This window comes from Brachionichthys hirsutus, chromosome 8, assembly GCF_040956055.1.
Source record: "Brachionichthys hirsutus isolate HB-005 chromosome 8, CSIRO-AGI_Bhir_v1, whole genome shotgun sequence".
Lineage (NCBI taxonomy): Eukaryota > Metazoa > Chordata > Actinopteri > Lophiiformes > Brachionichthyidae > Brachionichthys > Brachionichthys hirsutus.
Window position 1 is genome coordinate 11,957,141 of NC_090904.1, and position 27,986 is coordinate 11,985,126.

Consider the following 27,986-nt stretch of genomic DNA (forward strand, 5'->3'; position numbering starts at 1 on the left):
GATTTGCTCAATACCCATAAACCTGCAGTTACAAACTCATATTGACGTTTGCAGGGCATTTGGTTAAAGGCACAACTAGCAGAGGCAGCATTCTTTGAGAGAGATCCCATTCAATACTTTTATAATTACACAGTCACTTTTCTTTATGATGCATATTATGGTAAATGTAATATAATCTCTAAAGGAAAATCCTGACAGATGTTGGATGATGAATGAAATTACATTTTAATTTCTTGACAAGATATTCAAAATGCATATTTTACATGAACAATTGACAGGAGTAAATCGGCTACAGACGCATGAACAAACGTTTTCTTGGTGTTCCCTTTGCATAAAGAAATTACAGAGAAGCAAACAGCATTTTATTTTAAGACAAAACAGAATTGAAATGCATCTGTCCCATATGATGAAATGAAATGCTTTATTATTCATTATCTGTCCGCAACACACAATGAAATCGCGTTTTCTCGCGATCAACTCGTCTTCCTCCAAGAGAAAGCATTTAAAAAATAAAATAAAATTAAATCAAATTCACATGTTATTGTTTATTTATTTAAAGCTGATATTTAAAATACTTTTTCATAAGACCAGAACATTTGGTCCGTTAATTTAAGAACATGAATGACAACAATTTAGACAGAATACTAATTACTCTAAGACTTTTACGTAGCAGTCGTGCCATTCATGCTGCATCCAGCAGTAAATGAATCAATGAAGTTATAAAAATACAGCCAGATAAAATACGGAATTCATTCATCCTTGTTTTATATCATCACCAATCCACAAATCAAATCTGCCGAACTAACTCCTCATCCACAGCTTGCCGTTAGCGTCGGCCCGATGGCGCTCAGGGCGACGCTCTTCGTGTCAGGAGATCAGCGGCCATCGAGAGTTCAGTAAGTGAGATGACTCAGAATAAAGAAGCGATCTTCCTCCTTTCTCATCCACTTCAACAGTTTGGTGACGGCAGAGACGGCCAAAGCTTTGGTCCCCAGCGGACTGAAGCACAGGTAGAGCTCGAAGCCGCTCGTCACCTGCAGGATGATGCGAGAGGAGGCCGCTTTAATCAGCGTTATAGAACTTTACAGGCGTTTCAGGGACAGATTTTGAGACACACAAATTACATTTGTACATTTTCTCTTGTATTTTTAAATATGCACTCGTTACAGTCTTACATTTTATGTGTACGGCACTTTATAAGTAGCGTTTAGTTTTGGGAAGAAAGAAACGCTGGCTGCAAAACAGGAAAAGTAAATCTCACCATTTTGTCAAGTCAGAGGAGATCATGATGTCCACATTTAATTTAATAATAACTTCTTTTTTTTATATATATATATTGATTAGAATTTACTGGAAAAACTCTGACAAGCTTTGGTAAACTTCACACGACTTACTTCCTGATTTGCTGTCGTGTGAAACTGAAGCATTGAAACCTGATCTAGTGCAATCGCAACATGCTTGCAACAGCATAATTAAATGTCACAATACCCAACTCACCCACGCCATAAGGTTTTCAGATTCACCGCAGCGGTAGAAGGAGCGGAGAGGTCTGGTTGGATGATGCAAGTGGCTGTGGAGGTCCTGATATAATCCCATGAGCCTCTCCTGCTCGTCATCAGACTGGTACACAGAAGGAAACTCCGGACTGGAGGGGAAGAATTAAGAGAAGCTTGCAAACAGCCACACGTGAAGACTTGCACGAAAGGCGTTTTGCACTAGACGCTGAACTTGAGGGGGAAAAAAATGAATGACAGCAAAGCTTTTAGCTTTAACGGCGTATAGTTTCAACACGTGTCTCGCCCACCTTGTGTACAGCCCCGAGCTCTTCGATTTGTACAGGAAGTGCCGGAGTTCTGGAATGCCGACCTGCTCCGCAGAATAGCTGGGACATTTAAGCGCCTCCTTCAGGGGCTGGTAGCCATTGCGCTTGTTCAGCCTCTCCAGGAACCTTTTCTTACAGTCAGACATGTTAAAAAAATCCTCGCGGTCAGTGGAGACCAGGATGAGGCAGAGCTCGGATGCAGGCTCCAGGTATGAAATGTGAGCGTGGAAAAAACCTGCAGTGTTGAACTTTGGCAAGCAGATCGGCGTCCAGCCTTCACCCTCCCGAAAGGACGAGGAGGAGCCCACAAGGTTGAAGACCAGATGCAAGTCTATGTGGTGCAGGAACTGGTCCTTTTTCCTAACCAGAGTAACCAGGCGGTCCCCTGCTAGCAGAATGGAGAACACCAGGTTCGTGGATTTGGCCGCCTGCAGGCTTGATGAGACCACGTCCCTGGAAGAGCTGGCCAGAGGCAGACAGGTGACGGCACTCAGCAGAAGGCCGGGATCTCGTTCCAGCCGATGCAGCAGGTTGTCCGTCAGATACTCGGAGCCGGCCAGCAGGCGGCGCAGATCGTAGTTCTGCTTGTGCTGAAAGATGTGCTTGAGCTGGGTGAGGGTGAGCAGGCTGACGATCTGGTAGTAGATGTACTGCAGCTCTCGCAGCAACTCCTTATCGGACTGACAGGTTTGAGACACGCCCACCAGGACCAGAGGGCTCTTGGTGAGGAAAACCACTTTGCAGCCATCTAAAAAAATAAAGGTTTTACAGAGTTGATAAGAGCCCCGATTTGTTTCATGAAACCACATCCGACAGCCAAAGTATATTCTGACCTGCATGGACGGAGCGAATTATGTTCTCATCGGCCTCGACGAAGGATACGAGGGCCATCATGACCCCCATGGTGCTGGACAGACCCTCCTCCGTGCCGTAGCGGGTGTAGATCGGCTTTCCAGCCTCGCTCAGCACAAACACGTGTTTTCTGTGGCTCCTCCACGCTTCGCTGAACACGTCCTCCTCCTTGGTTCTGCTCGCTGGTGAAATGTTACCGTTGTGTCGCACCTGGAGTTCCTCTGCGCACTCCTCCTCATCTCGTTCAGCCTCCTCGCCGACATTCTTCTCAATCTCAGCAGTCAGATCCTCGAAAGAGTGCGCCTGGACGAACATGGCACTCTTCTGACCGGCGCCTGAAATGAACGCAGGGATAGATGTTTGTCATTTTGTTTGTCCATCTGTTGGTGGGATTTACAACAGGTCTTTGAAATAGACACCTGGCAGAGGGATCGGGTGTGTGGCAAGGGAAAAGGCCAGGTCGTATCATTGATGTGTCGTAGATCTCATGGAAATGTGTTTGTAATTTATGTCTGAACATTATCCCCCTATCCCACACACTGGTTTAAAATATATATATATATTTTTTTTTTTACAAATTTTGGTCCAGATGACGATCCAGATCACCTCCATGTTTGAGGGGCAGCCTCACCGGGTTCGGTTCCCTCGACCAGCCCTGGTGTCGGGCTGTCCGCCCTCTCGGTGAGGAAGCGGTTCACCGGAGCCAGAGTCCCGCTCTCCCATGATGTGGTCGCTCTTTGTGCACCTGCATCCATCGCTGCTACTTTTGGCAGTGACACACACCTGATGGGCGAGAGAGAGAGAGAGAGGAGGGGGGGGGGGGGGGGGGGGGGGTTATAACGAATTACTACGGCATTGGATGAGCAAAAGTCATTGGAAACATATTAATAATAATCTCTCGTCAGAGAACATTTTACACTTTCCTGATCGAGTCAGATTTTCTTCTTTCACGCTTCAGAGGCATTTGATATGCTAATTACAAAAATAAAATAAAAACTTCTAACTTTCCTTTGGTAACTTCAGCGGCATTATCTGAAGTAAACTGGCCCCGGCTTTCTTCTGACAGTGCGCGCATATAGTTTGAATAAATTACCATTGATTACCTGTCATTTTTCGACTTGTCTGCATTTGATCGTCGTGTTTTCTTGTCACATTTACGACAACTAGCTAACAAACAGCGACGAGACCGAAGGACTGTATTTGTTCAGGCTTGTCAACATACCCAAGATTGCGGAAGTAGGATGTGTGGGATTTGAAGTTTTTCTGTAGAGTACGGCTTCGACGGAGCAACGAGCCGATTTAGGTTTAATACAACACAAATCGGTGAAAGGGTTTATTTAGATAAAAAAAAATCAGAACATTTGTGTTAAAATAAAACCTGTTTTTCAACGTATTGGTTTCCTAATATCGCGTAATGATATTAAAATACACGAATAAATGCGACGCGATAGCTTAAATGCAAAGTGTCTTTGAACGCAGCAAAAGGGGCGGTGCTTAGTTTGAAAGTACAGCGCGGAGCCGGAACGGAACTGTTTTTGTTAGCAAATAGCTACATCAGGTCATCAGCTAGCTTATTTTTGGTATGAAAGATCATATATTTGCAAAGTTTAGTAATGCTTGATTCTATTGCAAATTATTGTACCGTAAATTAAGATCTTCATTTTGCAAGTAGTGTCATGGCGTCTGTTTACAAGACCGATAACCAAAGCTATCGAGCATAACCAGTCGTGGACCTCAACGAAGTGAGTGTTGGGGGGGGGGGGGGGTCAGGAAGCTACATCGTTAGCCAAGTGGTTGCGGAATATAAGTATGAACATGGCTTTGTTGAGATGTACGTCACCGATGACAAGTTTTATATCTTATTCAAAGCAGGACGATCCTCGGGACGGTTGCTCGGGATGCCTATCCGAGCTTATTGCACAATTTGCTCCGATTTCTTCGACCACTCGAAAGACGTCGCTGCCATCCACTGCGGACACACTTTCCACCATGAATGGTAATCTGATAAAGAAAGGCACTTTCTTTACTTTCATACACGTCTCAGATGTTTAAACGAAACGTTTCCCTTTGTCTTCAGTCTTGTCCAGTGGTTTCAAAAAGGCCCCGCGAAGTCCTGTCCGCAATGCAGAAAACAGGTGAAGTTCAATTCCCAACATCAGCAGCATTTTCACGAGCTAAATGAGAGTGTTTGTATAAATGCTGCTGCTCCCTGGTCTGCAGGTCACCGCCAGGCACATCATCAGCAAGCTGTACTTTGACGTCAGCGAAGAAGAGGAGGGTTCATTGGACCCTGAAAGTTTGCAGGTATCGGAATCAACATTTCCAATCCACATTCTGGGTTTGAGGTTTTTTTTACAAAGAAGGTATTTGGCAAAAAGCAGACTCCGTCTCGACGTTTTTAATTCTTAAACATTAAAAGCATTTAAAAACCTACAAAAACATTTTTTGCCTGAAGTAAGAGACACGTTTCATATTTGGTTTCTACCCATGTTGTGAGTACGACTGAGGATTGTCATTTCATGGTTGCGATTTTAGTTTAGAATGTGTTGTTTTTATAATTGTGTGATTTTCCTCCTAGAATGAACTTGATCGAGTGAAGGTGATTTTAAACTCGAAAGGTAGGAAACCCAGCTGCTGTATTTAAAAGGATGTTTGAGCCCAGATTTCTTTTTATAATTGTCAAGTCGTTATTCATGATCAACTTGCAGAGCGCGAATGGCGGGACAAGCAGAAGGAGGTGGATGGTCTGAAAAACGCCATGGACAAGCAGAGGAGAGATCTGGACGCCATGCGGAAAGAGATCAGAGAAAAAGAGATGCTTTGCTCTGCTCTCAAAGTGAGCCGTCTGCTGCTTATTGTTTCAACCCACTTTCTCACATCACTCTTATCATCTCATTTTACGGAGAAGTATATTTTTCTCCCTCTCTTTAATGTCTCTCAGAAACAGATGACATACCTGGAAATGCAGCAAAATGACAGTCAGGCTGCCAAGGAGGAGGCCCGGAAGCTCCGGACCAGACTGAAAACCTTTGAAAGGTGGCTGCAGTCATGCAAGTAGTGTCCGATTTAAGCATCTAATAGGGCTGTGTATCTAACTTTCATATTATGGTCTGCCTCCCCCCCAGCCTGGATGTGTTGTTGCAGGGCCAGCGGGCGGAGGTAGAGTCTATGATCACTGATATGGGAATCAGCCAGGCGGCGGTGGAGCAGCTCTCCATCTACTGCATCTCCCTGAAAAAGTAAGACGCCAGAGAAGCTGTTGATCGCTTTGTGCCAGATGATTCTCACGCCGCGTCTTTTACGTCTTCGGTCTTGGTGAATGCCGCTTCCCCTCTCTACGTTCACTGTGCACTTATCTCCTCACTCTTCAGAGAGTACGATAATCTAAAGGGAAACCTGAAGTCTTCAAATGACACGTGTGAGAAGCTGAAGAGAGAAGTGCTAACCACCAACAGCAAGGTGACTTTCACGCCAGCGAGTCGCTGCGCCCGGATGAATCGATTATCACTTGAAGGAGCTCTGAATCAAAGGTGACTTGTGTCCTTTTAGTTACACAAAGCTTCGATGGAGCTGAGTCAGACCCGTGACGACATGAAGGCCCTCCAGAATGACCTGATGAGTGCCGATAAGGAGATCTCTGTAGGGCAAAAATACCAAATATCCCTTTACTTGCATTGCCAGAGAATAGTTGAAAGTCCTGCATTGCTCTCGGTCCTCAGAGTCTAAAGAAGAAAGTGGAGTTTCTCCAGAAGACCCTCAGCACCCCGACGCGGACGAACGAAGCCCTCAGTCGGCTTGTCTTTGAAAGGTGCGTCACCCGGTCGCTGTTCTGAACTCGTCCGTCGTGACGACAGAAACTCGCCGCGATTGACTGATGCGATTCCTCTGCCTGTCGTTCAGTCCGGCCCCATTAGAACTGAAGCAGCCACGCCTCCATCAGCCAATAGGCAGTGAAGATATTGACCTCAACATGACCTATGACATCGCCACACCAGAAGACGTGACCAAGAAACCCACGCGGGTTCCATCCAAGAAAATGCGACTTGATCCTGTTGGGTACGTTTAAAGTGGCTCATTATGCGAGCCCGAGTTTATCAGAAATATTCTCTTCAAAGCTAAAACTCTGCTTGAAAGACATAAATGCCTCTCAAGCCTTTTATTTTCCAGGTCTTCTTTGTCCAGACACAATGAGAAAAGTTCTTGTCCAAGCAAGGTAACTACAGATGCCACAACAAAAGCCCATTTTCCAACTGGATCAATGTGTTCCTCAACATTCTGTCTTCCCTCAGGCTCGGGATGAAGGCGGATCCATGGACCCTTTTCTGAGGAACTCCATCCTCTTCAGGAAGAAGACTTTCGGCAGCATGTTGGACCCTCAGAGGAACAATGGAGCTGTATGTGGGACACACTAATCTCCTGTACTTCATGTCTCATGTTTGACTGTGCTCTTAAGGGTTTGACCAAAGTGTTCCTTATTTCAGGTGCGAACTGGTTATGATGGTTTAGGAGGACGCACCAAGTTCATCCAGCCTGTATCCCTTTTCCTGTCGTGTGGAATTTATTACCGAGTCATAGATTCTGTCAGGAATGAATTACATTTTTTAGATAAATCGCCAATTTCACCATTTGAGATTTAACAAAATGAGAACTTTGTACATTTATTAATCTCTTTTCACCACATATATTTCTGTTATATATTAAATATGATCATAAAATAAATATAATTCCCAAAGTCCTAAAAAACCTGATTAATGCAAGCAAGAAAAAAATGTTTAAATGACTTTATCATTTCTTAACCGTGCGTCCTATTCCAGTCTCCTCTAGCAGAGATTCGGCCACTAATGAGAGCTAAAAGGAAAAACGTAGTCAGGCCTCCACCCAAGATCTCACCCTGCCGGACTCTGGACGGTTTTCTCGAGTGACTTCCGGCCATCGTCGTTCCGGCCGTGGAGTTCAAGCTCCGGATGCTGAGTGGGAAGTTTTGGCACGGAGAACCAGCCTGGTAGCGGTTCTGCTGCTTAGCAACAAACAGGAGTTTATGATCAAGCTTTATTTAAAAGTGAAAACTGATCTTCTTGTTGATGACAGATGCTGAACATTTGGTGACAACCACAAACTTTTCCTTTTTTTTTGTGCAGTCTTTTTCTTGTTGTTTCTTCTATTTATATTCTGAGAAGATTAGCAGATATTTTTCATACTTTAATTCAAAAACATTTAAATGCCTGTATATGGATTTCCTGTAGGTAGTTTTCATTTTAATGTTCCTGTCCGATGCAAACCAGCTCAAATAAAACTATTTTTTTTATATTACCTAACTGTTCTCTGGGATCGACACGATTCCCTCTTGTTTGTGCTTTGACTTGTGCTCTCCTGCAGGGGGCAGTATAAACACTTCCACGCACGAGGCCCACGTGAGCAAGACGGCTGTAACTGCTGAATCCATTTGTATTGAAACGGCTTCACCAAGTCCTTGAGAAAAATGAGCTTCCAATAAAACCTGAGTTGCACATTAACATCAAGTAATAGAAAATAAAATACGATAATTCTAGAAGTTTCCACATATCAAATGTTGCTTTTGCAGTGATGGAGAACCTTTTTGATGCCACAAAAAAATATATTTTAAAATACACTTGAGATCATGCTTTCTGACAAAGGTTGGCCTCTCAGAGATTACTTCATATCTTTTACAATATGTGGGGGGGGAATGCAGCATGCCAGACATTATTCACAATTGAGGTGAAGCACCCGGTAGAACATAAATCGTTTTCTGAATCACTTGCATCCTATTTGCACTCACATTTTCACCAGTAGAAACCAGCTTGGCATACATAATTTAAGTGAGATGCTCTTGCCGCATTAGAAGTTGGATACTTAATAAGGGAGTTTAGTTTAGTGATCAGTTAAACTGCTCCAGGGAGATCTATCAGAAATATTTATGGGAAATAGAAGTGCAAAATTCTCAAAACCCATACAAATATTAAATATTAAAACATTCATGTACACATAAAACACAATCCATGCAGTGCTTTTGGTGCCAGTAAACAAAAGCCTACGTGACCCCGAGGGATTTCCCCCTACATGTACATCTTCCTGTAGGGCAAAGGTCACCACGTTCCTACACAGCATTCCTTGACTAACGCCTCCTGCTTGTTCTTTTAGATTGTTCTTCAGGATAGTTCTGCGTTGGTCGTCCATTGCTTCTTTGTGCCTCATTCCAGGTTTAGCGAGTGTCCGTTATTCTTAAGCCTGGGAAAAGAACAACATCCAGGAAAGTCTTTGTGTTTCAATCCAAATACGGGAGAACAATAACAATCCGGCTCAAATGAAACCAAACGCTGCTCTTTAACTGAATACCAGCCGTCTCTGTGATTTCAGGTCGGACGGATGGACGGATGGACGGACCTGGTTTCCTTGGTTTCACTGCGATCTGTCCGGCTCAATCTTGGACTCGCCGTTCTGTTTCTCGTTGGCCTTCTGGGACAGGCGCGTGGACACGGTGGCCGCCTGCACCACGGCCTTGAAGCTGCGCTTCCTCTTCTGCACGTTCTGCTCCGGGTGGAAGACGATGACGTAGACTTTGGGGATGTAGAGCATGCCCAGGGACACGGTGGCGCTCAGGCTCATGGACACGGTCAGGGTGGTGGTCTGGATGAACATCTGCCCCAGAGACACAGCGGATCAGGGAGGTCCACACACACACACACACACACACTGCTATTCTTGAGCAACACATTGATTTACATCTCAGAATTCTGGAAGTTTCCATTAGTGTGCAGTTAATTATTGCTTATATCGTCTTGCACACATTTAAGAAAATGTTCTCCACTTCATCCCGTAGGCGGTCGAAGTGCCTTCTTTCGTTTTCCTCTCAAACTTACAGAAGGCAGTGTTTTTCACCAAGATGAATGATTTATGAAGACAGGAAAGAAATAACTATTTTACGGTCTTTGACCACGACCTACTCCTCACTGTTCTTATTGCAAATCCAACAAAAACCATGAGAAGCGACTCCCGAGATCTGCCTCGGACGAATTATGAACTCATTATTCAAGAAAACCTTACATGTCATAAATAAATTAAACCATACGTGTCATAAATAAGATATATTCGGGGCATAAATAAGTCATAAATCATCCTCATCCCTGCTGCCCACAGACGGCCAATACTATATAGTTTCTCTATTCATCTCTGTCAATGCTTTTTATCAGTTTCCCTTAGCGGCATCTTCATTTAAAAGGGGGCTGATTTATGAACACAAATTGGATTGTATTCCAACACTCGGCCCGAGGCAAGCAGTCTGGATCATCCATCGGTAAATAAGCTCCTCTTGCACGTGCGCTTGAGCATGACAGGAGGATAAAAGCCATTATTTCAATTAGCCACACAAAAGTTAGCGTCTATATTTAGCTCATTAATGATGACTAATGGAACGGGGGGGGGATCGGTCGATGAGGGTCCGTGCGGTCCCCGAGCAACTCTGACCTCCTTTTCCTGCCCGCCTTTTCCCTTTTTTGTAACTCACTTCATTTTTCATTTGAAGGAGGTGAAAAGAATTCGAAAGCACCTCAGGCATTACTTGTTTCGGGCTGACTGATTCATAATACGGCCCTCTGTTAGCGCCCCCCCCCCCCAACACTCTCATGCTTTGTGACAGCAGAAATAGCCCACAAGCTAAATTACAGTCTTAGTACAGTGGAGGCCGGATGTCGGCCGTCCAGCAGGAAGCAAATATAAGACGACTCACATTTCACTTACAACAAGTGAGGAATTAATTTACTCCTTTACTATTAGTCTGTTATTGTGTGTCGCCTTTTGCTACACCCGAGTACTTAAAACGGAGATGAGTAGCAAATATAACTAGAAAAGCACTCGGAGCGCGCAGACCTCCGCCAAGCAGCTCATTCCCCTCCTAATTGGATTTACACCATCCATATGGTGATCTGGATCATCATCAAAAGGTTCTAAATTGTTCTTGGTATCTCTATACACCAGTCATGAAACGTAAGTAGGAGGGGAATGAGCTGCTTGGTGGAGGTCTGAGTGCTTTTCGTGCTTTTCATTAATGTTCAAACATAAATGACTTTGTTTCTATGACTTTATTATTTTTTGCTTCCTTTCTCCTTCGCTGAGTTGTAACAATAATAATTGTGTCCAATAAGCATGATGTTATGAGGATGATGATGAAGATTTTTCCTGCTATCTTGCATGACAGTAGAAATAATGCATTTTAAATTGTTGGTCAGCATGATGACAATAACTACAAAAGAAAATAGTTTTTAGTATTCTGTTTGTATTTTGGGTCAAAATATTGGGCTAATCTGCCAATTATTTGATAAGGACTGTCATGTATAAATTGCAATATATTACGTCACAATAAATTAAAATAAACGTACGTATTATTACTGGCGCATGTCTAAACAGTCTTTAAATGGTTTGTCTGGCCTAAAAGGTGATCCAGGAAGTCACCGTGTCAATGTTGAAGGGCTTTTATGTAGCCTTTAACACAAACATCAACGTGTCCTTCTTCCTTCAACGCCGTCAGGTCTTGTTTTACATGCCAGGCTTGATCTCAATAGAAGTATAAATAAATCTATATAAACTGAAGTATATGATTAAAGTCCAATCACAGGGGAAGTAGCCGGTAAACCTTATGAAAAGCATTAAGCCTCCCACCTTCTCGGTAGACTGCGCTGTGCCAAAGAAGATGGGCACGAAGGCCAGCCAGATGATGCAGGTGGTGTACATGGTGAAGCCGATGGGCTTGGCCTCGTTGAAGGTCTCGGGAACTCCTCTGCTTTTGATGGCGTACACAGTGCAGGTGATCATCAGGACGATGCTGTAGCTCAGACACAGGATGAGGGACAGGTCGGACATGTCGCACTTGAGGACGCCACGGGCAAACTCTGGGTTTGGGGGCTTTTGCTCCTCGTAGTCGATGATGGTGTGGGGGGGCATCATTCCAAACCAGATGAACACTGACAGCAGCTGCAGAAAAAGGAGAGTTAGAGCGCTAGAAAGAGATCTAAGCGGTGTTAGCGAAAATACCCGCATGCATACCTGCACTGAGATGAGTATAAAAGTGATGATGAGCTGAGAGGTGGGGCTGATAAATTTTGGGGGCGTGACCGACTTCTTGCCCTGCTCAAAGATGCGGTAGATCCGATTGGTCTTGGTGAGCATGGCGGAGTAGCTGATGCACATGCCGAGACCCAGCAGCAGCCGACGGAAGGCGCACACGGCCACGCTCGGCTCGGCTATCATTAGAAAGGTGATGAGGTAGATGAGGAAGATGCCAGTTAGCAGCACGTAGCTGAGCTCTCTTCCAGAGGCTCGGACGATGGGCGTGTCGTTGAAGCGGACGAAGGTGCCGATGACTCCGGTGGTGGCCAGGATGCCCAGAATGGCCAGAAAGACGGGGATGATGGCCCAGGGAGAGCTCCACTCCAGCTTGATTATGGGCGTCGGCCTGCATCCCGTGCGGTTCTCCAAGGGCCTCATGTCGAAGGGGCACATGTCACAGGAGAGCTCGTCCAGCAGGTACTGGTAGCCGTCGCAGAGCTCACAATGCCAGCAGCAGGGAACGCCCTTCACCATCTTCTTCCTCTCCCCGGGTTCGCAGGGGAAGCTGCACACCGAATCAGGAATCTTATGTTCGCCGCCCGACCACTGCATCTCCTCCGACTAGGGTGGGTGCAAACGCAGACAAACATGGCGTCGTGATGATTGCGTGGAAGGCTAAAAACGTCCTAATGTTTTAACAATATCATGTGCATTGCATGACACAGTCTGACCACCATATCAAACCGGCACACCTTTACAATCAAGCTGGGAGAGGTGCTAGGTTTCAGATTCTGCTGTGGTTGCATAAAAGCACGCCAGCATTTGATTTAAGTCCCAGTATCTATTCCAGAATAAGCAAATCCAACTGTTTTGCCGGCACCGTCTATATAGTTAGCCTGCAGACAAAGTGTCAAGCCAATAAGTAGAAATAGTAAAAGTCGCATCAGGAACTAATAGTTACATTAAGTCGAAGGTGGTTGGTCCACTGGCCGATAACGCGGTAACCGGGGTTGCTGACATTTGACAGTTGGTACTGGAAGATGTCATAGCGACCAGGAGCGTCTCCGTTCTCATTGAACATCACTCCGGTTCCTGCGCTGCCTGTTTGAAGAAGGACAGAGCTTTAGCAACGGGTGAGCTATCGAAGCAGAAAAAAAAAACAGAGTAGACAGAGAACTCCAGGTATATAAAGAAAACGCCTCCATCCTCAGCGGCAGAGAAAACGCCCACGCGTTTTGCTTTCTGCAGTCTTGTGCAATCAAGTGAGAGCTGAGTGCAGGATGCTCTTTGGTGAAACCTCTTCTCCATGCAGACATTCTTTCTTTGCACTCTGCTCTATAGCCTGAATGTAACTCTTAAGGTCCCTGCAGGCGCTCCATTCAGAAGGTCTTTACATACGAGCCAAGGTCGTCCAGCAAAGAGCAGAGTGGTAAATAGGAAGCCTTCACAAACACGTTGTTCTTCTTTTTCTAAACGGTGACTTTTTTGAATGAAAGGTAAAGATGAAAAGCTGGAACATTGTGTAGACGGAACTGCCCTAGGGAGGGGGGGGCATCTTTTGAAGGGATGTACTGTACGGCGTTGTGGAGGACACATTAGCAGAGAGAGGAAGATCTGAAGTTTTATGACTTTAAGTTGACCTTTATTCTCGTATTTTCTTTTTAAGATGTTCTTTATTTTTCAATTTTAAGCAGCGGAAAGGAGCAGCAATAGGAAGTTCGGCATACATCTCCCATTGCTTGGCTTTTGAAGTCAGGTTTCATCACGTCAGAGGAACCTTTTTTTTTTATTAAATCTAAATCATTACCCATTTCATGGGAGAAAAAGAAAAACAACAGAATGAACGTGAGAAACTCACCGTTGAAGTTTACAGAGCGAATGTACTGCAGGAGCATCCGTCCTTCCACGGGGTCCATCTTATCGCAGACACCCGTGAAGCCGGGACACAGGTCCATGTGCATGCTGTGCAAGGCGTTGGCCATGGCGTACACAGCATCAATCACAAACTGCACCTTGCCCTCCTGTTCATACTGAGAGTCCAAGCTGATTCTCTCCTCACCTGACCGTCGAGGCAAAGCAGCAGCAAAGAAAAGGCCACAGTGAATGGAGGAGTTCGTGAATGTCGCTCTTAAACTTGCAGCTCACCTGTACATTTCCTCCTGCCGAGTTCGTACTTAACGCCAGGGCGGGTTAGTTTGCACTTAAAGTCGTCCTCCCAGAATTCTGCAAACCAGATGTTCCTTCTGTTGTTTTCTAACGATCTTGACGTGAAGTACTGGTCGAAGCCTGCGCGGTTTGAAAAGCCACACGACATTTCATCAAAATATCCCAGCAGTCAGATCAATGACTCAACTATGAAGCCTATTGTGGATATTCCTACAGCGTCCCGTCAGAGACTTTATTTATTTTTATTTAGTTGTTTCCCACCGTCAATAGATGCTCTTTTGGGCAGGATGGTGACAGCACCCTCTGCCACGTCTTCCTGATCTTGAATAGCAGAGTTTTTGGCCCCCCAGCTGTCGGAGCCAACAAACAGGAAGTGTCCTGTCAGGTTGGACTTTTTGGCCGACTGTAACACCCGTCTGCAGGAAGACAGATTACACTTGAACTGCTTTACTCTTCTGCCGGAGGCAAAGATAGATAATGATTCAAGAGCTGTTTGATCACATCGTTGTTGTTCTTATTTCTTGACGTTTGACTCACTTGATGTCGTCCTCGTTGGCGAAGATGATGACCCCGCGAGCGTTAGAGGTCTCCATCAGTCTCTTGATGATCTTATCAAACTCCCCCGGTCTGGGCTCTCGGGGAATCTTGATTGACTGTGCAATGCACAGCCCTCCTGAGTCAGAGACATAGAAAGATGTCGTCATTGGCGTGCGTCTCTGTTCTGTCCCCTCACTGCGCAGCAAAGTTATAACGTCCACCAAGGAGCATGAGTCTCCACCAGTGTTGGTTTGTGTTTTGACATGAAGAAGACGTATGGCAACGTCCTGCTGAGTGCTGGCCCGTGGCTCTCCAACACGGGGGTCCATGGCGTACGCTAAAATCCAATCAGGTAATGGTTATTGATTGAAATCAAGCTAATTGAATGTGATTTCCTTTGGGAAATGGGCCGATCATGTCATGCATGCCTTTATTTTGAAATTCTGAATTTTGGAAAAATCTAATTAAATGTAGAACTATAATTTTTGGTGTGAAATCACTTTCTGATTCCTATGTTGGTCTAATCAATGCAATGAATCAAACGCAGCCACACAACCTGCTTCTCTTGATATCTGGAGGAAGGCGTCGACGCCACTCTCCCCGTAGTTGCCCTCAGACGCCAGCGTGGAGACGTAGTTCCAGCCCATGGCTTTCACTATATCCACCATGGCCTGAGCTTGGTAGGAGTCGGGAGGCACCACCCGGGAGAAGAACTCGTAGCGGCTTTTGTCGCTCAGCTCCGGGGCGGTGGAGGCGTAGCTGATCTGGGGGATCTGAGACACGTGGGACGGGTCGGCGGTTACAAAAGGAATCGGGTCAAGTGGAAAACTCGGGCAGCGCCGTTAATTTGATGTGAGGGTAAAACGAGTGACTGCAAGAGCAGTGAGCCGTGTCAGAGGATGATGCATCACTTAGTCGCAAACAAAACATTAATAAGGCCTAAATGAAGGCTTTCCGCATTAAATCTGACATGCAGTGCATTAAAATCCCAAAACTGGACGATGGCAGAAGAAACATCCTGTGTGTGCTCAGTAATTCTCAGAACACGCCGTGCTATATCGGTTCTATCTGCGGTAATACAGATGGTAGGAAGCACAGCTGTAAAAGCATTTGTTGGGGGGGGGGGGGGGGAGAAGATTAACTTAGTGGTGTGCTACTTTTTTAATGACACCGTTTAGGTGGACAGTCTCAACCCTGACCCTGCTTAATGCCGGACCCTCTGGAGCTGACGGGGAGAGAAACGTTAGACACAAGGGGTAGAGAAGGAGAGAGGAACGAGAGAACCATTTCACAGATTATCTGGAAGGATTATAGGGGTTTTAGTCAAATTGCATTAAGCACAGCGGGAGAAGCGGAGATCAAGAGACTGGGAAAAGACTAGTATCTCTCAGCTGTAAGACAGACCATGGATTTTATTCTGATGGCTGCTTCGGTCTCCAACCAGGGGCCGATTTTATCCACGACGTCTTTTACAACCCGGATGATGACGCCATGACGTCGCCTTGTCCAGTGTCAGAAATGAGATGTATTTATTGTTAGGCAAGGCAACACACATAATCCTCTCCTAATGAGTCCCACAGAAGCATCAGGACCGATTCACTTTGTAAAATCAATGAGCCGTATCAGTAACAGAAGTATTTGAATTATAACCCACGAGCTGCTCTTTATCTTCTTATTAAGGCAGAATGATTTGTGGTTTGGTTCTGCCGTCACAAGTGTGTGTTTTATTACGTGATTGTCAAGATCAGCACAACAAATACCCTGAAAGGATACTTAATAAACAGATTTAGCGCTTTCTTTCAGTGCTTATATCTGAGGAAATGCATTTGAATTTCATTGCCTGCAGTCGCTGTTGTTTGAATGAGAGGCTGTGCGCTGAAAGAAAGTTGAAGCAAACATTCGTCTGCATCGATTTCAAATCATGAAGTGTTTTATTAGATAATAAGACTATAACAGCAGCTATGAAGACCCAGCAGCAGATTTATTTTCAGTTGATTAATAATTAATTGTTTAATTAGGGTTAGGTTGGGTTTTTACCGATCTGGTTTCCACCTCAACATCCCCACTTTAAAGACAATCAAGGCAGACAAGTAGAATTTTTTTTTTAACCTAAAATTAATTCAGCCAATATGACCTAGAGCTAGAGAATCCTTTTTTAGAGGTTTCTAGATTTCAGTAAATCGATGACTACATGGCAACATGTGGGATTTACGCATGACTCAATGTCCCATCATCCCTATAAGCAGTGCGATCAATAATCAAAGGTCAATCGTGTGTGATACAAAGCAAACCTGTACAGTGAACAAATCGGATGGATCAGCCAATGACAATGGATTTAAAATCACGTGACGCGGAACCATCAATACAGAGACTCATTCACACAAACGAAACGCAACATTTCACAATCGTATCGGGTTAGACTGCAGCCACGCCGCCACGCAGCATCGGCTGAACTTCACCTGTGCGTTCGGACACAGCCGACTAAAAATGAATGTAAAGAATAGAAGGAAAACTCACCGCAAACAGTCTGAGCACATTGGCCACCATGATGGACACGGAGCTGCCGGACGCCCCGATCACACCGACCACCCTCTCCGGCTTGGGGATGATGGGAGACTCTCCGTTTGAGCAGCGCACATCCGAGTTATCCTTCTGGATGAGGGCCTGGACGAAGGTGAGCGACTGCTCCAGGGCGTAAGTGTCTCTGGAACAAGTGTCCAGGATCCGGGCCCCGAGAGTGATGTTGGGCAGCAGGTCTGGGTCGCCGTTGATCTGGTCCAAGGCGTACAGCATGGCCTCCAGTCGGTGGATGCCCTTTTCTTTCTTGATCTCGCCGCAAGGCACCCCGGCGGGCCCCCGGGCGTGAATGGGGAACAGCCCGCCGAGGGTGATGTCGCCCTCGATTTTCATGGACTGAGGCTGGGTGCCTTGCTGGGCCCTGATGCCCACCAGCAGCGCGCACATCAGCTGAAGCCATGTTTGGTGCCTGGAAGGTGACCCGAGCCAGCGCTGACGGAACGAGCGGCCCTCTGTTGTCATGGTGACGACCGACGGCGCCAGGCCACTCCCTCTACCTGTGACACCTGAGATATAGGTCAGATTGATGAAGACAGTGTGTGTTTATTTTTTTGGATAGGTTTACCTTCAGTTTTAAAACTCATCCACAATATTACCTACTTGTGCTATATCCTATTTTGTCTGTATTTTAATCATTTAAAAAGAAAATGGAAATATTCTCAATATATTTTTTGACAGCTATATTCCTTTTCTTTTTCATCGGCAGGTTTCGGTGTCCTTGGGGATCCTGAATAGCGTCGCAGCGTCTCAGTTCAATGGCTCTTTTGAATAATGCATGCATGACGTTTACGTGCAGAAATCAGCTGAGTTTAAAGCTTATATTTTTTTTTGCTTTTTTTATATGATATAAAATATTCTTGCAATGAGGCTGCAGTTTGTTTTGATGCATCTAAATTGAGAAAAATAACATCCAGGTTAGAGCTATGCGAGCGCTGCAGCTGGGAAGCCCTCAGTCAGTATGCATGAAGACACAGAGTGAAGACTGGAAGCTTTCAGGGCCGATGATGGAAAACACTATTAATTTTGCAAAACAGAAAACATCATCTGGAGCTTCTCAGCGTTTCATGCTCCAAAGGTTGGGACAGGTGATTTCTTTATTTTTTTCAACGTGGAAACTATTGAAAAAATCTAAAATATGTTTTCATCTTTCCAAGTAGAATTTGGAAATTCTAAAATATTTATCATGGGATTAAAAAAAAAAAAACGTATGAAAGTGAATGCTTATTATTCTTTATTTCTGATGAGAAATTTAGTTGGTGTTGGTTGAAAAGTCTGCAGAAGTTTAAACTGTTGCAAATAACTGTCTTCGTAATAATGGACGTCTTACCTGCACATTCTTCATTGACCAGGCTTTAATTTATTCATCACCTGAGGTCCTCCTCCTACGACGCCTCCATCCACGGTCCGATAATCTGATCGTGTATCTAGAGGTAAGGCTCTCCTCCGCTCGCCGAAAGTAAATCCTCGATCATCTCAGGCAGCCGCCAAAAATAACCGCTGGAAACGATGATCTGGAAAAGAAGAAGCTGCAAATCCGGACCAAATGAAAACAATGATTTTTGAGAAATCAGGTGAAGGAGAGACATTAGAGCGGTGAGATTCCACAAATCACTGCCAAATTCCTTAAAAGCACTCTCTCTCTCTCTCTCTCCCCATCTGTCTTTCCTCTGTGTGCATCTCTGCAGGCACTCCACACACTCAGTCCTTGTCTCTCTCTCTTTCTCTCTCCCTCTCTCTCTTTCTCGCTCTCGCTCTCTCTCCCGCTCTCTCCTTACTTGCTCTTTTAGTGCACTAATGGCCACAGATTGGGATTATAATCCAGGCGTCTGTGAAGAAAGCACTAGATGCATTTCCATTTTTTTTTCATACAGATGGCCCAAATGTACAAACACACACTCACTCTCACGCACACACACACTCACACACACGCACACACACACGCACACACACACACACACACACTCCCCTCACTGCCACCAGTATGATGAAATCTGTCACTTTGAGAGATTAGATAAGTGATTTGATTCATACTGTCTCTTACTCTCTTTGGTGAACCCTCTCTCTCTCTCTCTCTCTCTCTCTCTCTCTCTCTCTCATAAACACACACACACACACACACACACACACTCACCTTCACACACCTGTCCGTGCTGGCACAATGGTGGAGAATATCAAGTATATGAAACAGATTTACGCACCGCACAATGCCGTTGGATTAGATTCATCATTGATTGGAGGCCTTGCCGTGGGAAGCGGACCCCCGGGGTCAGCGTGCAGCGCTTCATCTGTCAGTTAGGTGCTTGAAAACACTCCGCTGCCGACTTGCGTCAGTTTGCACGTCAAGTATAGACACTTTCATCATTTGGTGTGAAACAATAAAGCAGCCAACCCGACAGATTTCCCTTCATAATCACATCGATTTATTATAAGTTAACACTCCATTTAACCGATTTTAAGTCTGACCAGTGACCCACGTATGACTATCCTAAGAAGACAGACTTCTCCATGCCGTCCTCTGCCTTGGTGTACTCCAGGTGAGACTTGTAGAACTGGGTCTGGTAGCGCCGGCTGCTGCGGATGTATTCCAGGTACTGAGGCGTTCCGGGGCAGATGACGTTGTCTGCAAGCAGAACAGTGCCTTTCCTGAGGAGGCCTGACTCCTGAATAAAATAAAGAACGATGACGTCACCACAGAGAAATCAAAACATTGGCGAGTGGGAAATGAACGCAGCGGACTTGCCTCCAGCAGTTTTGTGTCGGGAAGGTACGCCTCCTTCCAGTGATCCAGGAAAACCAGATCAAATGTTTTCACCCCAAACTGCTCCTTCATTTTGGGGATCCAGTCAGCGGATGCTCCTTCAACTAACTGAACCTACAAATAAAGAAAGCAAAAAATAAATAAATAACACCTTGCATTCTGCTCTTTAACTCTGTTTTCCCTTTCATGTGTGAATATCTGCTTTTACCTGATCTCCCAGTCCCGCCCAATCGATGACTTGACGAGCAACTGCAGCATAGTCTTTGTTGAATTCCAGAGTGAAGAGCTTGGCCTGAGGGCCGAGCACGCTGGCGATCCGCACCGCCGAGTAGCCACAGTAAGTTCCCAGCTCCAGCACGAAGGTCGGGTTGACCTCCGATACGATCGAGTCAAGAATGCAGCCTAGAGAATAAAACAGATGCCGAAGCGAGGAAACCGCTTTAATCCTGTAAAGCACATTGCATAGAACGAGAGCAGCACCTTTCTCATCCCCCACATTCATGGCCCACTCCCTGTGTCTGCAGAAGTCATCAATGCTTTGGATGACGCTCCGAGGGTTCCCTCTAGTGGCGTGCGTTTGTACTGCACGCAGGAGGCGCTGGAGATAACAAAAAACCAAAGTACACTTTACGTATTTAGTATTCATTATTAATGCATTGGTTGTTTTTATATTTGATACAGTCGTACATTAGATATCAGGGGAGATCTATGGAAGCAATCATTAAACAACCTGATATTACTGATCGATCAATGCCAGACTACAGTTGAAACAATTTCAAATTTTGCACAGATTACATTAGTCAGAAGTAAAATAAAAAATTCTAAATATTTATTGGAATTATTTATTTTTGTTACAAGGCCATTTTATTTATTTTGTGCAAGCGGAGGATTGAGCTCTATGAGGCTCAGTATTTTTTTTGTGATATTGTAATTAAGATAAAATACAATCATTCTGCAACAGACTGTGAGAAGGCATTTGAGAGAGAGAGGTCATTTCTTGTTCCCATCTTTGCTCTTTAGAGGAACATTTTCTTTCGTCTGTAGCTCAGTCTTCACCCTTCTGGCAAAAATAACCCAATGCTGCGCTTCCTCCAGGAAAAAAGACACTTCATCAGTGATGCTCCGGCTGTCTTCAGTCGTGTGCTTTGGTGTGTGCAAAATACGAATGACCTTTATCTCGACGAATCATCATCGTCTGACCCGCCGGATTCTTGTTTTGTTTTTTTCTGTTTAGGTGTTAATGATGTCTCTCATTTAGCTTTTCTGTATGGAGATCCCATTTTTCCATCTGCTTGATCTAAAAGAAAGCTATTGTTATTGATTGCCACAATTCATTAATTTATTAATTTATTCTTAAAGCCAGAAAGTTCCAATTTTAAATGTGGCATGTCTGTGATCTGCTTTTTTTTTCTCCTACAAAATTAAACAAGATCTTCCTAGGCTGGTGATTCCATTGTTTTGTTTTTTCTAGGGGTTGTAGCTCCTGTTGAAGTTTATCCTGAACTTCTAACCTTTAACCCGGACCTAAATAAGGCACATGGAGCCATTCCTTCCACAACCCGCTGCATTTATCCGGGCTTCGGAGCGGCTCAAAGGAGACACTGGCTGCGCTACCCCTGCTAACCGTGCTTCCCATGAGGCTCCATTTGGGAGTGGCCAGGTTGGATAGGATTACAAATGAGGCAATAAGAGGGACAGTGAAGGTCAGACGTTTTGGAGACAAGGTCAGAGAGGACAGACTTTGATGGTTTGGACATGTCCAGAGGAGAGACGGGGACTATATCGGTAGAAGGATGCTGAGGATGGAGCTGCCAGGGAGCAGGACTAGAGGTCGCCCCAGGAGAAGATGCATGGACGTAGTGAGGGAGGACATTGGTTGCTGTGGCAACCCCTCACGGGACAAGCCGAAAGAAGAAGAAGAAGAATGTGGCACTGATTGCTTATTGTTAAAGACCCACCTGCGGCTGCGTGGACCGGGTCAGCGTGTCCAGAATCGTTCCTACAACAACCTCGTGCCAAAAGATAGCGAGTCGTCCGTGATGCTGAACCGCAGCAGGCACGACCCATCGGAAGAGAGCGAAGAGAAGAGCTGCTGCGCCGATGCTGCAAACCAGGGTCAGGCTCATCCTGCAAACAGAACACGCGTGTTCGGTTGTGCACCGACAAACGCACGCCAGACACGGCGCCACAGCAGGCATGGCATCTGCATGAGATTAAAGGCCTCCACCTCTGTGCAGGGATAATGAGATGCGTGTTTATTACTGCTGATCAGCCGCTGCTGCTTTGAACCTAATGTTACATCCACACATGTTTAAATGTCATTTTCTGCACGCTGGCCGACAGGGATCTAAATGTGCATGTCCATGTGTTTGCAGTCTGAACGCGTATTTGCAGACCTCATTGTGTGTATAGAGAGTTTATCCAACACACTTGTGGATGCGTGCAGGAAACACACACACACACACACACACACACACACACACACGCACACAACTCCCCACTTCATTCCTGAACAGCTTTAGAGCTTTAACGAGAAACAATACATGCTTTCTGTGCAGAGCTCTAATTCTTAGAGGAAATTAATCTTTTAATAAGACAATTGGAGAGCAGGTGAGGGGGGTGGGGGGGCTGAAAGAAGAGCCGGAGGCCAGCGGCGGTTGAGGTGATTGCTTTTGATGTACAGTTTGAGTTGCGTGGCAACAGATTTGCGCATAATGTCACGGAAAGGCAGCTCGGTGGGGCTCGAACCTTTCCTCACCATAACGCATACACAAACCAAGAGAATCGAACGCAGTATATATATTTTTTGCGCAATAAGCACGTCAACGCCCCCAAAATCAAAAAAATAAACGATTAAAAAGCAAACTAAGTAACTGATCGGATCGGAAATCAAAACGATTGAACGCGATATTTGACGTGAAGGAGTTTGAGTGAGAAGCAAGTTGCGCGTTTAAAAGTCCGGACGCGCATTTAAATAGACTCAGGAGGGGGGGGGGGGGGGGGACAACGACGACGCATGCAAATGATGCAGAAAATAACGCTTACGTGCGCCGAGACGTGACCTCTGTCCACGCTGCGAGGAAAACACCACACAGTTGCTGCTTTTCACACGACGCCGCCTGTCCACGCGAGGACGCCACCTGTCCACGCGAGGACGCGTCTGTGTCCACGCGAGGAATGCGCGTCCCACCAGGAGGACAGGAGAACTGCAGCAAAGGCGCGCATCGCTCGATGTTCAGAGCTCTGCGTTCGTTTATTTGTTTGTTTATTTATTTGTTTATTTATTAGCAGGCTGACGGGAAAACTGCTGGATGGATCTTGATGGATCTTGATGGGGGGGGTCTGAAGATTGGTCTTGATCCAATTTAGATCTAATTACATTTTGAGAGACACCCGGATACAATAAAATCCGGATTTTTCCATTTACTTTTAATGGAGGCTTTAAAAAATATCTAATAAATAATATTACGTTTTAACACTGAAAACTCCGATTCAATTTAACTTCTCATGGTTGGTGTACAAAGATACCAGGAACAATTTATAACCTTTTCAATAAGAAAAAATGTACAAATCAAACCAATCACCTGATCAATGGGCAACACAATCAGCCAATGAATCGGTGGGGTTGTAAATGAATTGAATAAAATACATTAAAATAATTAATTTACATTAATGGAGGAGCATTAATATTCTAATTATGATCAATAGTCAGAGCACTGCCCATTTATTAATTTATTTCACCCGCTTAAGCATTTATTTATTTATTGAGCGAGTTGACGTTTGAGGCTTCTTAAAGAAACACAAATATTTTATTTATTGTATTTTACTGTCATTAACACTTTGATATGATCCATTACACACACACACACACACACAGGTCTGGGCAGAGAAACTCAAATTAGAGTCAAAGTTCACAAAGCAGCCCGAGTGCTCAGCACCAGGCTCCTCAGTCTGCAGCATCTCGAGCCCCCCCCCCCCCCCCCCTACGAGGCGATCCAGGGGTGCTCCAAACACTGGGCGGCTGTGGCTCTTCTCTCCGGGTGCAGCTCCAGCATGGTCTGGAGGAAGGAGGTGAACCGGACGGCCTCCTCCCGCGGCCACTCGTACTTATCCAGGAGGATCTCAGACAGACTCCACGGCTTCAGCTTGGAGATGCGTCGCAGTCGTCCTGCGGAGGGTCAAAGGTCAACAGCTTGCAACGACGACGCGCCGTTTTTTTTACAGAGATGATTTTTACCTTTGCGGGTGAAATACTTTTGGGAATTTCTCCCCGACAGGGTAAACTGGGGGGGAAGGGGTCCCAGCAGCTCGATGATGTGGGCGATGTGATCTGAGAGGAAACAGCCAGATGCGCCAAGATGTGGATTTTTATTCTAAAAGAAGAAGAATAGTTTAAAAAAAGAAAGTGATGCAAAGGAACAACGCAAACCTTCTTCACGGGAGAATGCCGCTCCTGGTTGGGGGTCAAACAGGTAGTCCCCCGTGGCCAGCTCGAAAGCCTACGGTGCACAACAAGGGACAAAAACACATCTAATAATGTCGATGCCGACAGGATGAGCGATGAAGAGCACATCTATACCATGCAGGCCGTGCTCCAGATGTCAGCCGGTGTGCCGTAGTCGACGCCGACCAGAACCTCCACGGAGCGGTACTGACACGTCTGAATGTCGTCGGAGAAGTGCTTATACTGGAAGCAAGAGAGGTGACAATTGATCATTTGTTGCCGGTTCGACTCCCGGCTCCCGCACATGGATGCTGCTTCCGTCAGTCCGCCCCAGGGCAGACTCAGCTTTCAACTCACCACCCAGCAGGCGTTTCCCAGGTCGGCAAGCTTAACCAGGATGTTGTCAGCATTCTGGGGTTCTAGTAGATCCAAAAGTCCATCAGAGTCACTGATACCTAAAATAAATAAAAGAGGTCAGAAGAACAAATCAGGACAACCTCTGACCCCCCCCCCCAACGATCACACCCATCGTGAAACTGACCAGGCACCGATGTCAGCGGTGGTGCTTTTTCCGCAGGCTGATAAAACACCGATCCAGAGCCGATGACGGGAGCGTCTGCGTCGAAACCCGGCCACAAGCGGATGGAGTCGTTGTGGAAGTGCGGATGCGCGTCCGGTCCGTCCTCCAGCAGCAGGGTTCGCCTACTCAACACGAGGTTCGAACCTGCGGCTCCAGAGTGACAGCCGGACAGAGCGGTGGCCTCGTGGAGTGACCACAGATGCGCGTCTTCTGGACTGCGGTCAGCCGCTGCGTCTCGTCTGCGTGGACTCCTGGCTTTCCACAGCCGCCGCTTCACGGGGCTCCTCGTGGCCTTACTGGACTGCAGGAAGTTGTGGGGAAATAACAAAAAATATATATATATATTGAACTCTGAGGGAGTAACAATATCATTGATTTAAATTATTCACCGGAGGAGTGTTGAATTAATTAATTTAGTGTGATTTGAAATAATTTTGATAAATAAATCCCTCACATTAAAGCGCGACTGTGGCGCCCCCTGGTGGCCGCGGGGAAAACATTCAACGCATTTATTTTCATTTTACAAGATTAATTTGTATAATGTTGACTCATTGTCTGAAGCTTCCTCAAGTTTAGTAACTCACTAGTCAAATCAAATGTTATTAAAATTAGAACATTGTTTTATTTTACTATTTTATTTTCATCGTCACATGAGGTATAAAGTAAGAGCTGATATGTACAAAAATGCACTACTATATAATACAAATAAACTACAGTTGTGGCATCAATACATTAATATTTTTTTAAAGAAAATATGCAACTTTGATTTTTTTTCTATTTGCATTGCTTAAAGATTTTCATCTCTTCCATCTTGAGTTTTATCAATATAAATGTTGGTTCAGCATACGTCTCAAGTTTGGTGCTGAGTTTCTGTCGATGTCATCAGTACACAATTAAGAAACTCAAGTCCAAAACACACAACATCCATCTTACCCATTCCCCAAACGAGTGGAACACCCCAGTCAGCTTCCCCAACAAGCTGGACAAACTCTTAGGGATTCACAGCAGAAACACAAAGGTCACGGCGCAGTCCTGGCAAAATCTAATTTGCATGATTTTTTTAAAGCATAAAAACATTTTAAACAGAGAAATACATTTGAGGTTGCGCACCTGTTTTTCTCTGGCGTTTCTGTTCCCTGGCCGGAAGTGAAAGCATCAAACAGAACAGAATGAGAAAAATTCTGTAAGTATTAACTACAATGTTAGAGGTTGCTGCAGCATCACCGACCTGGGGGGTCGGTGAACTCAGAGGACGCCGGCAGCTGCCGCAGTTCGGTGCCGGCCGCCATCTTTTGAATATACGCCTCGTCCACTCTTAGCAGGATGTTTTCTGGCTTGATGTCTGTGTGGATAATCTTGCATTTAGTGTGCAGGTAATCTAAACCCTGCAGAACCTGCGATAAGGAATGGAAATACTGTCACTGCACTCCATGTCAGCGAGGAGCAGAAATCAGCTGGTCAGCGGGGAAAGGGGGGTAGGGGGGGGGGGGCACCTGTCTGAGGATGCTTTTAACGCAGGGCAGGGGGAGGCCAGAGTAGTTGGATTTGATGATCCATCTCAGCAGCTGGTGGCCCAGCACCTCCAGAACCATGCACACATCTGGTGAGCTGTTGAGGACTTAAAATAAAAACCATTGCTTCTAGTATTTCTGTCTTCTGTAAAGGATACGTTCTCCATTTACCCCGCTGATCATAAAGTCGTCAATCAGGTGCACGATTTTCTCACGTTTTGGATCTTCGGGGTCGCTATCTCGTACCTGACGGACGGGAGCATTTTATAATTAGGACAAACAAAACAGTCTCCCCAATAGCACACGCTGTAAAACACACAGCAGCATGGCAACCGTGACGGACGCCGCATTAACCCACGTCTGCCGCCTCCCTCTGCTTCGCTCAGCAATCAAGATGATCCGGATGCAATCAGAAAGATTAACGCCATTCGATACCACGTAAAAGCTGACCCCGTCTCCCAAGCGAATGCATTTTATGCCTCCGTTATCAATCAGTCAGGCTTAGAGCGGCTCCCACTGCTCCGCAACTGCCACGGCAAAGACACGACTGTCTTTGTGTTGACAAAGGACACGTATTTTTAGACTACTCTTGAGAGTCCACCAATCATGAAAGAGTAGTCTAAAATGACAGAAAAGTACCGAGTACACGTGTTAGGCAAAAAAAAATAAAACACTTACACACTTCAGGAGTCTGACCTCATCCAGCGCCGTCTCCGTGAACGTTTCAGCACTCTTCACCACCTTCAGGGCCACAAAACGCCTCTTCCTGCATCGCAGTAATTAAGATTACATCACATAAAACCATCAAATGTTATTATAACATGATATTATCACGCTACACCCGAAGCCCAGAGGTAAGGCCCAACTCACACCATGTCCCAGCAGAGCCACACAGTTGAGAAGTGACCCCATCCCAGTTTTTTTACCACCTGGTAACGGTCAATGAAAATGTCTCCGACTTCAACGCGATAGTAGCCGCCTGCAACAGAACGCATCGTCAGAGAGAGGATCTCGAGCGAGCGGGTCGGTGTTTGGTTCCGGTGCGCTGCCTACCAACGCCGTACTCTGCAGGGTTCTCCTGTTGCTCATCGTACGACCCCAGAGGGTCAGGGGGACCAGGAAGTGCCCGTGCAGCGGGATGGGATTGGACAGTTTTGCTGGACGCAGGTGAAGGTTTGGGATTCCTCTCCTTGTCCCGGGAGGAGGGACAGGTGGGCTCGATGGGTGGCCTTGGAGAGCCGACTGACAGGAGGGCTGACATAGCGCTGGCGTATGAAGAAGACATGTTTGCCACAGCCTGATGAAGATGGGGCCCAGGTGACAGCAACACCTGGGGGGGAGGGGCTAGAAGAAAAAAAATAACATGCTTACTTTAAAAAGTAGAGTTTTTTTATTTTTTTTTATCTCTAAATAAGAGTCGCTATTTAGTTTATCCAGAAAGTAGCTTGCGTGTTTATTTTTAGATGGATGAATGGCACGTCAACGTAAATAGCTCCTGACACCGCTGCAGCTGTAACTGAACTCGGTTCCGTGGGGGGGGGGGGGATAGCAATCAGCATTCCTTCAAAATAAAGGTAATATCCGGTCACAATAATACAGCAAAGACACTTAACTGCTGTTTGCAGTCCGCTTGATTTGCGCCCATTCTAATGTTTTAGGTTCGTCTTCACTGCTTGAGG

At 45.6% G+C, this 27,986-nt stretch overlaps 5 protein-coding genes across 5 annotated transcripts; 1 reads left to right on the forward strand and 4 right to left on the reverse strand.

Moving 5' to 3' along the window:
• mon1a (MON1 secretory trafficking family member A) lies at nucleotides 1-3,885 on the reverse strand. Its single transcript, XM_068742584.1, has 6 exons — nucleotides 3,778-3,885; nucleotides 3,306-3,457; nucleotides 2,656-3,009; nucleotides 1,805-2,570; nucleotides 1,498-1,645; nucleotides 1-1,034 (listed from the first exon to the last, which is right to left on the reverse strand). Exons 2-6 carry the CDS (start codon nucleotides 3,427-3,429, stop codon nucleotides 894-896), a joined length of 1,533 nt encoding a protein of 510 aa, XP_068598685.1. The 5' UTR covers nucleotides 3,430-3,457; nucleotides 3,778-3,885; the 3' UTR covers nucleotides 1-893.
• A 687-nt stretch (nucleotides 3,886-4,572) lies between these two features.
• Nucleotides 4,573-7,596, forward strand: traip (TRAF-interacting protein). Its single transcript, XM_068742858.1, has 15 exons — nucleotides 4,573-4,670; nucleotides 4,752-4,809; nucleotides 4,895-4,978; nucleotides 5,253-5,292; nucleotides 5,383-5,510; nucleotides 5,616-5,710; nucleotides 5,800-5,913; nucleotides 6,046-6,133; nucleotides 6,224-6,313; nucleotides 6,394-6,482; nucleotides 6,575-6,730; nucleotides 6,842-6,887; nucleotides 6,964-7,068; nucleotides 7,156-7,206; nucleotides 7,489-7,596. Exons 1-15 carry the CDS (start codon nucleotides 4,573-4,575, stop codon nucleotides 7,594-7,596), a joined length of 1,350 nt encoding a protein of 449 aa, XP_068598959.1.
• Nucleotides 7,597-9,091: 1,495 nt separating this feature from the next.
• On the reverse strand, nucleotides 9,092-17,476 carry grm6b (glutamate receptor, metabotropic 6b). The gene is made up of 10 exons (XM_068742992.1): nucleotides 16,955-17,476; nucleotides 14,994-15,210; nucleotides 14,438-14,573; nucleotides 14,162-14,316; nucleotides 13,880-14,020; nucleotides 13,593-13,793; nucleotides 12,696-12,835; nucleotides 11,732-12,355; nucleotides 11,348-11,659; nucleotides 9,092-9,331 (listed from the first exon to the last, which is right to left on the reverse strand). The coding sequence occupies exons 1-10, from the start codon at nucleotides 17,474-17,476 to the stop codon at nucleotides 9,092-9,094; spliced, it is 2,688 nt and encodes an 895-aa protein (XP_068599093.1).
• Nucleotides 17,477-19,494: 2,018 nt separating this feature from the next.
• Nucleotides 19,495-21,898, reverse strand: comtb (catechol-O-methyltransferase b). Its single transcript, XM_068742823.1, has 5 exons — nucleotides 21,731-21,898; nucleotides 20,253-20,370; nucleotides 19,981-20,174; nucleotides 19,755-19,886; nucleotides 19,495-19,674 (listed from the first exon to the last, which is right to left on the reverse strand). The coding sequence occupies exons 1-5, from the start codon at nucleotides 21,896-21,898 to the stop codon at nucleotides 19,495-19,497; spliced, it is 792 nt and encodes a 263-aa protein (XP_068598924.1).
• Nucleotides 21,899-23,755: 1,857 nt separating this feature from the next.
• LOC137898137 (SRSF protein kinase 3-like) lies at nucleotides 23,756-27,592 on the reverse strand. Its single transcript, XM_068742134.1, has 14 exons — nucleotides 27,361-27,592; nucleotides 27,178-27,286; nucleotides 26,986-27,073; nucleotides 26,466-26,553; nucleotides 26,290-26,396; nucleotides 26,025-26,190; nucleotides 25,907-25,932; nucleotides 25,730-25,786; nucleotides 24,758-25,097; nucleotides 24,574-24,671; nucleotides 24,352-24,459; nucleotides 24,202-24,271; nucleotides 24,010-24,102; nucleotides 23,756-23,940 (listed from the first exon to the last, which is right to left on the reverse strand). The coding sequence occupies exons 1-14, from the start codon at nucleotides 27,590-27,592 to the stop codon at nucleotides 23,756-23,758; spliced, it is 1,767 nt and encodes a 588-aa protein (XP_068598235.1).
• Nucleotides 27,593-27,986: the final 394 nt, after the last annotated feature.